The sequence below is a fragment of the Nannobrachium achirus genome (genome assembly GCF_963921795.1).
Source record: "Nannobrachium achirus genome assembly, chromosome: 16".
Classification (NCBI taxonomy): domain Eukaryota; kingdom Metazoa; phylum Chordata; class Actinopteri; order Myctophiformes; family Myctophidae; genus Nannobrachium; species Nannobrachium achirus.
The window spans coordinates 64169386-64184951 of record NC_137823.1 but is presented as its reverse complement, the minus strand read 5'-3'; the positions used below and the strand labels follow the sequence as shown (position 1 = coordinate 64184951).

The window sequence follows — 15566 nt, the reverse complement described above, 5'->3', positions numbered from 1 at the left end:
GCAAATGTCTCCAAATGAAAACGCATAAACATACACTTAGTAAAACATGTGTAAAATATTCATATTCTGTAGTTTTATCATGTCCTTTGAAATTGGGCTAGGTAAGGCTTCAAAATGTGTCCACATTGTGTTTTTCAGCTCCTATATGATAATAGCAGTGTTATGCAGGCATCTATTTACTGAAAATATTTAGGCGAGGATTAAAAACCTGCTATTCCAGTAAGTTAAAACTTGCATTACTCAATGTCAGTTGCACACAGAGTGATTATTTATTTCTGGGTAAAACTTCAAAATGTTTCCTTCAAAATGAGACCATGCCCAATGCATTACTCCAAATGGTTTAAAAACAAAAATCAATTTACTTTGGGTACGTTGTGTATAGGCGTTTTTTGCAAATTATACAGGATTGTTAACAGGTTAATTGAATGGAAAATTAATGTTTCATTAAACGTATGTATCAGATCACACCGTATCGCATCGAATCATATCGAATCCAATCGAATCGCATAAAATTCCACAAAATCGAAATCGTATCGAAATCGTATCGAAATTGCACCGTATCGAATCGTATCGAATCGTTCTGTATGTAAGCCGTATCGTTTCCGAGTCGAATCGTTAGCCCATGTATCAGATACGTATCGAATCGCCTTGTAGGGGATGGATACACACCCCTAATATATAGTGAACAGAAAAAATGTTCACCAAGGTGTCATCAATTGATAGGCAAAATTGTATGAATATATTAACTCTACAGATGATTTAGTGAGAGTAGTGCTGTAATATTAGTAATGTTAAAGTATAGGGTGAAAAATGATAAAAACGAGTAACAATAAGTAGTAATAATACTGTAATATGAGTAATGTATGGATGAAAAGTACAATGGCAGCTGATTACTATGCTGTAGGACCCCTGTAATATCAACAAAGAAATTGTAGTTTGATTTGGTCTATTGATTTTTTGACATTTATTGACAGCTGTTTAGAGGTCAACACCTTTTGCCCCCGCCGGCGGGGGCAATGGGGTTCAAGAGGTTAAGTACATTTTGATTTCAATACTTTTGTACTTTTACTCAAGTACATTTAGAATTCTGGACTTTTACTTGTAGCATAGTATTTCTATATTGCAATATTGATACTTTTACTTAAGTAAAAACTGTTTCTTCCAGGACTGAGCATCAGACAGTCTCTCTCTCAGCCCATCTCCTCCAGAGCTCAGGGCCCGTCTGTAATGCTGCCATTAACATTTAAAAGGCTCCATTATCTAATAAGATATTTTGAGATATATTTTAGAATTTCCACTCCTGCTCGGCAGCTGCAACATTTACTGTTTCCTACTAGTCAGAGCGTTTCAGGGAAAAATTGTGCACTTTACGATAAAAGCATGACATTTGGCACACAGTTAGAACATGCCATATAGATCATTTCTGGCTATAGGGACATCGCAGATTTGTCTTGGGAAACCTGTGGGAGCCAATCAAAGTTGGGCTCTCATATACTTTACTATACAGTAAAATAATACCAAAATAAATATGCTTTAAGTAGCATGGGGGTCAAACTAGGGTTTTTTTTTTCGGGATTATGAATCCAATGCAAGCATTTGTTTTGCACGAAAAACATTCCTTTCCAAAAAATGGCCCACACAAAACTGTGACAAGTGATGACTCATCACTAAACCATAGTTTTATGGGGTCCGTTTTTAGCACAAGTAATTTTTTTTTTTTTTTTTTTTGTGCAAAACAAATGCTTGCATTGGATTCAGAATCCTAAATATACTGATACTAGATACTAGAGCGATGTATCTTTCCTGTCGGGTGGAAACCTTGCACAAACCTTTCCTAACCCTTTGTCATTATGTTTCAAATATTTTTAAATAGCGAAGATATTCGATCTACGAGCATCGCAACGCGTTGTTATTTTCACTACCTTTGTGCGACACAATTTAGGAAAAAGAACAAAGTTGAAATACGGAGATACGAGGTTCATTGGCAGAAGAAAGCTTCTCCTTCCACAGGCAGGCACATGATGTGGAAGTTGGAAGAGAGATGTTATTTGTCTTCAAACGTTTTTTTTTTTTGGACAAACTTGTTCCAGAAAGACATTTCTCTTCTTCCCAGACAAGAAGCCCTCGAGAGGCGGTGAAAAAAATGAGCTTTGTTCCAAAATAACTGTCAGTGTTCTGGTGGTGTAGGAGACTCTTTGCTATGGGGAATCACATTCTTCCTTTGCTTAAAAAAGTCTCCTTCCTCTTTCCTCCAGATGACCAGACCGACTCTCTCGTTGACAGCTTCTTCTACTACTACGAGCAACTCGCCAAGAAAATGTGCTGCGAAATATACATAAATATACAGGTCACGAAGCGAACGTGATTCTTTGACAGCTCCAAATGACGCTCCTATTTTAACATTTCACTGTTGGCGCCAGTGCTGTAAAGTAACTAAGTACGTGTACTCAAAAGGACAGTATTTTTTACTCTCTTCGGTATTTACACATTTCAATACACACAGAGCACAGCGCTAATGTATCACAGAGATATATTGCAGACCCAGTAGCCTAGTCGCTGGTGCAAGACAAAATAAACAACAATGAAGAGAAAAGACGGAAATGTTTAAGTGCACCGTCAACTTTTTATCAGAGCTCTGTAGCTACTGATGCCTCTCTCACAACAACAACAACAGCCAAGCCAGCAGAAGGTAATTAACCAGTCCACTCACCTATTGCTGCTTTCAAACACTGTGCATTGTTTTAAGTCCCAGAAGCATGGTTTTCATATCATAAATATGGACTTTAGATTAGTCAAAAGCTTGTGTCAGTATAATCCATGTGATTCCTGTGTACATATTGTAGGCTTCAACAAGTAGCCAATAACAACACGCTGAAGCATTTCCTATTAACACATTGACCGCCATTTTAACATACCTCCGTACTCCCACCTGCCATTCGTCTCCATAGACTTCCATGTAATTGGGTGTGCACGGATCATGCACACCCATGCCTAGATAATGCACCACGTGTGTCCACATTGCTCACAGCTTTCAAACAAAAAAATCCGAATGGAAATCCGTTCAGGCATTCATGAGATAACAGCCACTATGTTTAACAAAGATGGCTGCCAAAATGGCTGCCATGCTTGAAAGATGGGGTTGCTATGGGGGTTAAACATGCAATTTCGCGATTGCTATCATGCCTACTCCATTTTTTGAAAAAAAATATTTGATTTTTTTTTTTTTTTTTTTTTTTAATTCTCGGGCCTGGCGGGGAAAGACATTGGAATAATCTCGGGACTATCGGGCCTGGCAGGGAATGAGTTAAAACGGTGGATTTCAAAATAAGACCCTCCCGTAATATGATTATATAGGCAACTGGTTTTATTTTTCAGTCTACATACAGGAAGTAAATGGACTAAATTAGAATGACATGACACAGACACACCAGCGAGCGCTTCTAGACATGCTTGGCTGCGAGCAGGGAAGGACGCTTGGTGCACATTGTATATTATATTATATTATATTATATTATATTATATTATATTATATTATATTATATATATATACTGGGGGAGGGGGAGCAGGGAAGGACGCTTGGTGCACATTATATATTATATTATATTATATTATATTATATTATATTATTGCGACCGTCAGGTCGCATTTACTACCAAAACCTCCACTGGCTGTCTGTCAGTCTGTCCGTCATGTCACACTTTTCCCCAACTCATAGATACGATGACATCACAGAGTCCACAGCTGATGATGTGGCGACATCACAGAGTCCACAGCTGATGATGTGGCGTGATGTCATACAATACACAAACAAGCCCTATATAAAGGGGCAATTCTCACCAGGGAAGAGAGCATTCCTCGACTCAGACCTTATCGCCAGGATCAACTAAGCTTATAGCTTATCATCACATCCAACCATCTTAAGATACTCAGCTAGTGGGGAATGCTCTCTTCCCTGGTGAGAATTGCCCCTTTATATAGGGCTTGTTTGTGTATTGTATGACATCACGCCACATCATCAGCTGTGGACTCTGTGATGTCATCGTATCTCCATATATGGCCATCTCCGTATATGGAGATATAAGTCGTCCATGCCCAAGTATGGGCTGGTGAGGTCAGACTTTGTGTGATGCGTAGGTTATCTCCATATATGGAGATTCAACATTCCAGGTGTAACTATGGCTGCCCGTATGACGTGAGAGGTGGAGGTTGTGGATTGGCAGGCAAGGAGTCGCAGTGGTGTCCGGTAAGAACTTAACCCATATCTCCGCCACCGTTGCCCCAAGACATGCCAAACTTTGCACACACACTCCTTGCCTGCCAATCGGACTTGACATCGGACCATCTGAGCACTCCTTGGGTATCACTTACGTTGGCTGTTCCAGAGTTACCTCCCTGCAAGGCTTGTGCCTCCATCCAGCTGATTTGCGCGCAAACGAGTGGGCGCGCTTCCAGAAGATCAACAACAACAAGAAGCACCAAGACCGCAAAGCCATTGACAAGGCCCTGCAGCGAATGCATGCCACGCTGCTGCGCCACACTCTGCAACCCTAAATCTCACTGCTTCATTACTTAGTCTACGCCATTCTGTTGCTCTCCTCTGTCTCTCTGCCTGCCTATATGTCTACTTTAACTCTCATTTGGTTTCACAAACTTGCACAACTGCGAGCCATATTAATGTGAGACACTCTGTCACACCTTGCAAGTGTTTAACTTATGTCTTTGCTGTCTTCTTTGCTACATGTCACTGCACTGTCAAGCTGACTCTTCTACAACCAGTAAGGCTCCCTAATCGGGAGATAAGCGACCGTAGGTCACGTATCTCCACAAATAGGGCAAAAATGTGTTTTGCCAAAATCTTCCTGATCCATGTTGATGACATGAGTGTAGACATACTGTGTAGTGATTTTCGTGATTTTAGGGCAAAATCTGTAGGAGCAGTGTCCAAAAATGTGTTTTTAAAAATCGGCCTGGAGGTGGCGCTATATGGGAGAGATTCATGTTGATGGGATGAGTGTAGACATACTGTGTACCGATTTGCGTGATTTTAGGGCAAACATTGTAGGAGCAGTGTCCAAAAATGTGTTTTGCAAGAATCGGCCTCATGGTGGCGCTAGAAGAGGGCCATGTGAGAAATGAGGGGTGGGGTCTCCGCGCCGGCAAGGCGGACGAATAGGTACCGGCCCCGGCTGTCCCGGTCGCTCCTAGCCGGAGTTAAGGCATTTTATGTGAGCTGCAGTGTAGGGGGTCCTCCACTGGGGGCGCCACCCCTTTTGCATCCGTTCTGGAGCACCAGGAGTCGGTGGTCCCCGGGAATTCCCCGTGAGCAGCCCCGTTGGGGTGGTCATTTGGTCAGTTTAGCACATTTGGTAATTTTTTACATCTGGGGGTCCCCCAGGGACCTGGGGGTCCCTGGAGCTCCGGGGGTCCTTGGAGGTTGTAGTTTGGCAGGTAAGGAGTGTGTGTGCAAAATTTGGCATGGATCGGGGCAACGGTTGCGGAGATATGAGCAGGGCAAGAGTGTGACGTGTGACGTGTGACAGACAGACTGACGGACTGACACTTTGTGCAGGGTTTGATAGTAAATGCGACCTACGGTCGCAATAAACGCCATCTAAATGAATACGCCTGTCTGCTTTTTCATCACTCAGCCACTGTGCTCCCCACAACATAATCTGTGCTTGTCATATTTCAACACAACACCTATGTTACACATTTGCACCACCTACATAATGACATATCTCTGCCGACAGAAACACAACCATGTCACTGCTAAACCACACATTCTCTGGCCCAAACAATGCAATACATTTGCCACACACATCCCCCTACACACAGGAACCAATGCCACTTACAGCCCTCTTTTACATGTAACCTGACGGTCGCTTACCTCCCGATTAGGGAGTCTTACTGGTTCTATGACAGTTCTTATCTCTAAATGACTCTCCCGTTTTAACATTTCAGCATCGTGCGCGTCGTCACGCAGACTGACACTTTCCTTTGATCGCACAGATGGAGTCTTGACAGATTCATTATTAGGAAACGTCAGGAGTAGATATGACACGATAAGACAACCAGAAGAGATTCACATTTTGTTTTGTGCGGCGTGGAATTGAATTCTGATTGTGTAGGTGACATTTATTCTTATTGTAACCATCCTCCTTCATTCATTCATTCATTCATTCATTCAGAATGTGTTGATTATCTTCACTCCCAGAAAGAGCACATCTTAGGTGATGGATAAACAGGAATAATAACTAATAATATAACATTAATAACAATATACTTACTGCTTAAGTATTTAGACATATGCTGAAAACAATTATGAGGATTAGTTTTTTAGAAATCTGTTGAACATAGACAAATCTAGATCTTTTGAAAACAGCCTTGAGTTTGTAGATCGGATATTTTCAAAAAGCCATATGTATAGGTTTAGAGATTTTAGATGCTGTCAACTCATTTTAGCTGCCTGGGGGGGGGGGGCCTCAAGGACCCCTGGGGGTCCCCGGACCCCCCTGTAATCCCCGGACCCCCCTGTAATAATATAATGTTGTTGTCAGTTGGAAACCTTGTATGTATCGTATGTATTGTATATGTCCAAAACCATTTATTTTGTATATCATTTTAAAAATAATTTAAACTAGTGAAGATAGCCGATCTACTTGTGTTCTTGTAAGATCTGCTATTTTGACTGGTTTTGTGCGACAGTCTTGTATGATGAAGCAGAGCTTTGCTTTACGGCGAGAAAACGTACACATTTGAAACTTGGAGACACAAGGTTTCGTGACGATAAGTGGTGATGTTCAGAACTCACCGATGTGTTTTCCATACATGTGGTAGTAGAAGATAAGTGGTGATATTCAGAACTCACCGATGTGTTTTCCATACATGTGGTAGTAGAAGATAAGTGGTGATGTTCAGGACTCACCAATGTGTTTTCCATACATGTGGTAGTAGAAGATAAGTGGTGATATTCAGGACTATGTTTTCCATACATGTGGTATTAGAAGATAAGTGGTGATACTCAGGACTGTGTTTTCCATACATGTGGTAGTAGAAGATAAGTGGTGATGTTCAGGACTCACCGATGTGTTTTCCATACATGTGGTATTAGAAGATAAGTGGTGATATTCAGGACTCACCGATGTGTTTTCCATACATGTGGTAGTAGAAGATAAGTGGTGATATTCAGGACTCACCGATGTGTTTTCCATACATGTGGTAGTAGAAGATAAGTGGTGATGTTCAGGACTCACCGATGTGTTTTCCATACATGTGGTAGAAGAAGATAAGTGGTGATATTCAGGACTCACCGATGTGTTTTCAATACATGTGGTAGTAGAAGATAAGTGGTGATATTCAGGACTCACCGATGTGTTTTCCATACATGTGGTAGTAGAAGATAAGTGGTGATATTCAGGACTCACCGATGTGTTTTCCATACATGTGGTAGTAGAAGATAAGTGGTGATATTCAGGACTCACCGATGTGTTTTCCATACATGTGGTAGTAGAAGATAAGTGGTGATATTCAGAACTCACCGATGTGTTTTCCATACATGTGGTAGTAGAAGATAAGTGGTGATATTCAGAACTCACCGATGTGTTTTCCATACATGTGGTAGTAGAAGATAAGTGGTGATGTTCAGGACTCACCGATGTGTTTTCCATACATGTGGTAGTAGAAGATAAGTGGTGATGTTCAGGACTCACCGATGTGTTTTCCATACATGTGGTAGAAGAAGCCCAGGCAGTAGGCCGGGGGGTTGGTGATGCCGTACGGGTTCTTGGGAGCCACGTTGAAGAACGGACTCACCAGGCGAGCCTGTTCGCCCTCCTTCCTGGGCCTGGAGGTCTCGATGTACATGTAGAAACCTGCGCGCGCGCGCGCACACACACACACACACACACACACACACACACACACACACACACACACACACACACACACACACACACTTTTAAGACAGCGATTTTATGAATGCCATTTTTAGAAGCTTCTAAAACTCTAAAGCCGAAACAAGGCGAGAGATATATATATAAGCTCACAACGTGCATATTGTTCTGCTGCACTGTGTTGTGAGCGTTGGAGATCTGCTATTTTCAATGCGCGACACTATAGTTAGCATGAAGTTATATATCAGGCATAAACAGCCCATCCGCGCTGCCAGCAACGCAAGTCTCTATTTGAGCGAGGTTTCGCGCGGTCGGCCATGTCCCGCCCCCAATCACTTTTTATCATTATTTATTTATTTGATTGGCCAACGCTCCATGTGAGGAAGTTTTTTTTTTCATGTGACATCGCAGTTGGAACGCTCAGTGCAGATGAGCTGTAGCTCAGAACCTCTCAATACCCAATCCTAACAAAAAAGGTGGATGAAAAAAGAACCTGTGAAAACAGGGCTTCATTCTGCTCTGAGTCACTGTGATAATCATTTTATATATTATATATTATTAATATTATATATATAAACTGTGATAATCATTTTGCTCCCGTCGGTGGAAACCTTTTATGTCCAAAACCTGTTCCTGTTTTAGGAATGTTTTTTTTTTTTTTTTTAACATGAAAGAGTTATGAAAATAGCCAATCTACAAGCTCGCAGCGCTGTGAGCTTGTATATCTGCTATTTTTAAGTATAAAATAAGTAAGGCCCCTCCACCTTGGGCCCTGGTAACTGAGTCCCACTGTTCCCCCCCTTGTGACGCACCTGCTGACAATCCCAGGAAAACAACACAACCCCTGATTATGTCTGATTGCTCTCCACCAATCTGACACCCATTCACAATTGTCTCCCCCCCAAAAAATAGCACCATCTACGAGCACACAGATGATGTGTCGTGATATACCCACAGTAAAAACAAGAAATACAAATAAAAATCACTCCATCCGCCTGCTGGTAGGATAAAAATGCAGTGTAAATTAAAGTATATATGTACTTCCTGGTCTGATTGGATATCAGGTCATTAGAAGGCTGAGGAGGAGAACCGTCGTGTCGTTAATGAAATCCTGGACTTTCTTATTTTTTGGGAGGAGGGGGAGGGGGGGGGGGGGGGGGGCATTATAGTGATTAAAGCCCATGCATTATTTAAGTGAGTCAGATGGGGGGGGGGGGGGGGGGGGGACAGGTGAGGGGGGGGGGGCATTATAGTGATTAGAGCCCATGCTTTATTTAAGTGAGTCAGCGGCTGCTGCTTAACCAGGCAGCAGGCAGCGCCACAGAGCCCAGGGGTGTCACACCAAATTCTGGGCCCTGGGTACAAGGATTCACTGTGGGGCCCCTGTGCTTTAGCTATTGGAAAATAGCAGATCTACAAGCTCACAGCGCGGTACTCGGTGCCGCGCTGTGAGCTTGTATATCTGTATTTTTTATTTTTTTTTGTTGAAAATCTTGAATATTTCAAATCCTTCTAAGGTTTTTTTTTTTTTTAAACCTATGTTTCTATATCAGTGGTGCTCAAACTTTTTCACGTCAAGGACCCCCAAAATTATATGTATTTGGCCACGGACCCCCATCTCAAAATATTTAGTTCCAGGGACCCCCCCCCCAGAAGCAAAATGTCAGTTACAAATGTTTGTTTAAAAATACATTCAATTTGCACACATTTTCATGACTTTTCAAAATTTTTAGCTTTAGCTATTTTTCAATAGCTAAAGTATAAAATAATTAAGGCCCCTCCACCTTGGGCCCTAGTAACTCAGTCCCACTTTTCCGCCCTTGTGACAAACCTGACGGAGCCACACAGACAGACAGACACTTGGCCTCCTGTCTCTTCTCTCACGTCCCTCACATGATAATAGAGTAATAATAATACCATATAACATTATAATGTTACCATAACACAGAGATGGAGAGAAGAGGTTTTATTCTCACGTCCCTCACATGATAATAGAGTAATAATAATACCATATAACATTATAATGTTACCATAACACAGAGATGGAGAGAAGAGGTTTTATTCTCACGTCCCTCACATGATAATAGAGTAATAATAATACCATATAACATTATAATGTTACCATAACACAGAGATGGAGAGAAGAGGTTTTATTCTCACGTCCCTCACATGATAATAGAGTAATAATAATACCATATAACATTATAATGTTACCATAACACAGAGATGGAGAGAAGAGGTTTTATTCTCACGTCCCTCACATGATAATAGAGTAATAATAATACCATATAACATTATAATGTTACCATAACACAGAGATGGAGAGAAGAGGTTTTATTCTCACGTCCCTCACATTATAATAGAGTAATAATAATACCATATAACATTATAATGTTACCATAATACAGAGATGGAGAGAAGAGGTTTTATTTTCACGTCCCTCACATGATAATACAGAGATGGAGAGAAGAGGTTTTATTTTCACGTCCCTCACATGATAATAGAGTAATAATAATACCATATAACATTATAATGTTACCATAACACAGAGATGGAGAGAAGAGGTTTTATTCTCACGTCCCTCACATGATAATAGAGTAATAATAATACCATAGAACATTATAATGTTACCATAATACAGAGATGGAGAGAAGAGGTTTTATTCTCACGTCCCTCACATGATAATAGAGTAATAATAATACCATATAACATTATAATGTTACCATAACACAGAGATGGAGAGAAGAGGTTTTATTCTCACGTCCCTCACATGATAATAGAGTAATAATAATACCATAGAACATTATAATGTTACCATAACACAGAGATGGAGAGAAGAGGTTTTATTCTCGTCCCTCACATGATAATAGAGTAATAATAATACCATATAACATTATAATGTTACCATAACACAGAGATGGAGAGAAGAGGTTTTATTCTCGTCCCTCACATGATAATAGAGTAATAATAATACCATATAACATTATAATGTTACCATAACACAGAGATGGAGAGAAGAGGTTTTATTCTCACGTCCCTCACATGATAATAGAGTAATAATAATACCATATAACATTATAATGTTACCATAACACAGAGATGGAGAGAAGAGGTTTTATTCTCGTCCCTCACATTATAATAGAGTAATAATAATACCATATAACATTATAATGTTACCATAACACAGAGATGGAGAGAAGAGGTTTTATTCTCACGTCCCTCACATGATAATAGAGTAATAATAATACCATATAACATTATAATGTTACCATAACACAGAGATGGAGAGAAGAGGTTTTATTCTCATCCCTCACATGATAATAGAGTAATAATAATACCATATAACATTATAATGTTACCATAACACAGAGATGGAGAGAAGAGGTTTTATTCTCACGTCCCTCACATGATAATAGAGTAATAATAATACCATATAACATTATAATGTTACCATAACACAGAGATGGAGAGAAGAGGTTTTATTCTCACGTCCCTCACATGATAATAGAGTAATAATAATACCATATAACATTATAATGTTACCATAACACAGAGATGGAGAGAAGAGGTTTTATTCTCACGTCCCTCACATGATAATAGAGTAATAATAATACCATATAACATTATAATGTTACCATAACACAGAGATGGAGAGAAGAGGTTTTATTCTCACGTCCCTCACATGATAATAGAGTAATAATAATACCATATAACATTATAATGTTACCATAACACATGATAATAGAGTAATAATAATACCATATAACATTATAATGTTACCATAATACAGAGATGGAGAGAAGAGGTTTTATTTTCACGTCCCTCACATGATAATACAGAGATGGAGAGAAGAGGTTTTATTTTCACGTCCCTCACATGATAATACAGAGATGGAGAGAAGAGGTTTTATTCTCACGTCCCTCACATGATAATAGAGTAATAATAATACCATATAACATTATAATGTTACCATAACACAGAGATGGAGAGAAGAGGTTTTATTCTCATCCCTCACATGATAATAGAGTAATAATAATACCATATAACATTATAATGTTACCATAACACAGAGATGGAGAGAAGAGGTTTTATTCTCGTCCCTCACATGATAATAGAGTAATAATAATACCATATAACATTATAATGTTACCATAACACAGAGATGGAGAGAAGAGGTTTTATTCTCACGTCCCTCACATGATAATAGAGTAATAATAATACCATAGAACATTATAATGTTACCATAACACAGAGATGGAGAGAAGAGGTTTTATTCTCGTCCCTCACATGATAATAGAGTAATAATAATACCATATAACATTATAATGTTACCATAACACAGAGATGGAGAGAAGAGGTTTTATTCTCACGTCCCTCACATGATAATAGAGTAATAATAATACCATAGAACATTATAATGTTACCATAACACAGAGATGGAGAGAAGAGGTTTTATTCTCGTCCCTCACATGATAATAGAGTAATAATAATACCATATAACATTATAATGTTACCATAACACAGAGATGGAGAGAAGAGGTTTTATTCTCACGTCCCTCACATGATAATAGAGTAATAATAATACCATATAACATTATAATGTTACCATAACACAGAGATGGAGAGAAGAGGTTTTATTCTCGTCCCTCACATGATAATAGAGTAATAATAATACCATATAACATTATAATGTTACCATAACACAGAGATGGAGAGAAGAGGTTTTATTCTCACGTCCCTCACATGATAATAGAGTAATAATAATACCATATAACATTATAATGTTACCATAACACAGAGATGGAGAGAAGAGGTTTTATTCTCACGTCCCTCACATGATAATAGAGTAATAATAATACCATATAACATTATAATGTTACCATAACACAGAGATGGAGAGAAGAGGTTTTATTCTCACGTCCCTCACATGATAATAGAGTAATAATAATACCATATAACATTATAATGTTACCATAACACAGAGATGGAGAGAAGAGGTTTTATTCTCGTCCCTCACATGATAATAGAGTAATAATAATACCATATAACATTATAATGTTACCATAACACAGAGATGGAGAGAAGAGGTTTTATTCTCACGTCCCTCACATGATAATAGAGTAATAATAATACCATATAACATTATAATGTTACCATAACACAGAGATGGAGAGAAGAGGTTTTATTCTCGTCCCTCACATGATAATAGAGTAATAATAATACCATATAACATTATAATGTTACCATAACACAGAGATGGAGAGAAGAGGTTTTATTCTCACGTCCCTCACATGATAATAGAGTAATAATAATACCATATAACATTATAATGTTACCATAACACAGAGATGGAGAGAAGAGGTTTTATTCTCACGTCCCTCACATGATAATAGAGTAATAATAATACCATATAACATTATAATGTTACCATAACACAGAGATGGAGAGAAGAGGTTTTATTCTCACGTCCCTCACATGATAATAGAGTAATAATAATACCATATAACATTATAATGTTACCATAACACAGAGATGGAGAGAAGAGGTTTTATTCTCACGTCCCTCACATGATAATAGAGTAATAATAATACCATATAACATTATAATGTTACCATAACACAGAGATGGAGAGAAGAGGTTTTATTCTCGTCCCTCACATGATAATAGAGTAATAATAATACCATATAACATTATAATGTTACCATAACACAGAGATGGAGAGAAGAGGTTTTATTCTCACGTCCCTCACATGATAATAGAGTAATAATAATACCATATAACATTATAATGTTACCATAACACAGAGATGGAGAGAAGAGGTTTTATTCTCACGTCCCTCACATGATAATAGAGTAATAATAATACCATAGAACATTATAATGTTACCATAACACAGAGATGGAGAGAAGAGGTTTTATTCTCGTCCCTCACATGATAATAGAGTAATAATAATACCATATAACATTATAATGTTACCATAACACAGAGATGGAGAGAAGAGGTTTTATTCTCACGTCCCTCACATGATAATAGAGTAATAATAATACCATATAACATTATAATGTTACCATAACACAGAGATGGAGAGAAGAGGTTTTATTCTCGTCCCTCACATGATAATAGAGTAATAATAATACCATATAACATTATAATGTTACCATAACACAGAGATGGAGAGAAGAGGTTTTATTCTCACGTCCCTCACATGATAATAGAGTAATAATAATACCATATAACATTATAATGTTACCATAACACAGAGATGGAGAGAAGAGGTTTTATTCTCACGTCCCTCACATGATAATAGAGTAATAATAATACCATATAACATTATAATGTTACCATAACACAGAGATGGAGAGAAGAGGTTTTATTCTCACGTCCCTCACATGATAATAGAGTAATAATAATACCATATAACATTATAATGTTACCATAACACAGAGATGGAGAGAAGAGGTTTTATTCTCGTCCCTCACATGATAATAGAGTAATAATAATACCATATAACATTATAATGTTACCATAACACAGAGATGGAGAGAAGAGGTTTTATTCTCACGTCCCTCACATGATAATAGAGTAATAATAATACCATATAACATTATAATGTTACCATAACACAGAGATGGAGAGAAGAGGTTTTATTCTCGTCCCTCACATGATAATAGAGTAATAATAATACCATATAACATTATAATGTTACCATAACACAGAGATGGAGAGAAGAGGTTTTATTCTCACGTCCCTCACATGATAATAGAGTAATAATAATACCATATAACATTATAATGTTACCATAACACAGAGATGGAGAGAAGAGGTTTTATTCTCACGTCCCTCACATGATAATAGAGTAATAATAATACCATATAACATTATAATGTTACCATAACACAGAGATGGAGAGAAGAGGTTTTATTCTCACGTCCCTCACATGATAATAGAGTAATAATAATACCATATAACATTATAATGTTACCATAACACAGAGATGGAGAGAAGAGGTTTTATTCTCACGTCCCTCACATGATAATAGAGTAATAATAATACCATATAACATTATAATGTTACCATAACACAGAGATGGAGAGAAGAGGTTTTATTCTCGTCCCTCACATGATAATAGAGTAATAATAATACCATATAACATTATAATGTTACCATAACACAGAGATGGAGAGAAGAGGTTTTATTCTCACGTCCCTCACATGATAATAGAGTAATAATAATACCATATAACATTATAATGTTACCATAACACAGAGATGGAGAGAAGAGGTTTTATTCTCACGTCCCTCACATGATAATAGAGTAATAATAATACCATATAACATTATAATGTTACCATAACACAGAGATGGAGAGAAGAGGTTTTATTCTCGTCCCTCACATGATAATAGAGTAATAATAATACCATATAACATTATAATGTTACCATAACACAGAGATGGAGAGAAGAGGTTTTATTCTCGTCCCTCACATGATAATAGAGTAATAATAATACCATATAACATTATAATGTTACCATAACACAGAGATGGAGAGAAGAGGTTTTATTGCCCGACAGCGACCGGTGGAAGAAACCTGTTTTATTAAAGTAAAATTCCAAGTTGGTCAGGGAATATTATCACAATACCTGAATATTATCACAATACCTGTCAAAGCTGGGA

At 38.1% G+C, this 15566-nt stretch overlaps 1 protein-coding gene across 1 annotated transcript in view; it reads right to left on the bottom strand.

Annotated features, from left to right (window-relative positions):
• LOC308301206 (MAM domain-containing glycosylphosphatidylinositol anchor protein 2) overlaps window positions 1-15566 on the bottom strand; it is a gene marked incomplete at both ends in the record, with an annotated part of 355705 nt that overhangs the window by 23693 nt on the left and 316446 nt on the right. The window contains one exon of the mRNA XM_080745102.1: window positions 7711-7872. Within this exon, the coding sequence (XP_080601228.1) occupies window positions 7711-7872 (162 nt within the window). The remainder of the gene's footprint in view (window positions 1-7710; window positions 7873-15566) is intronic.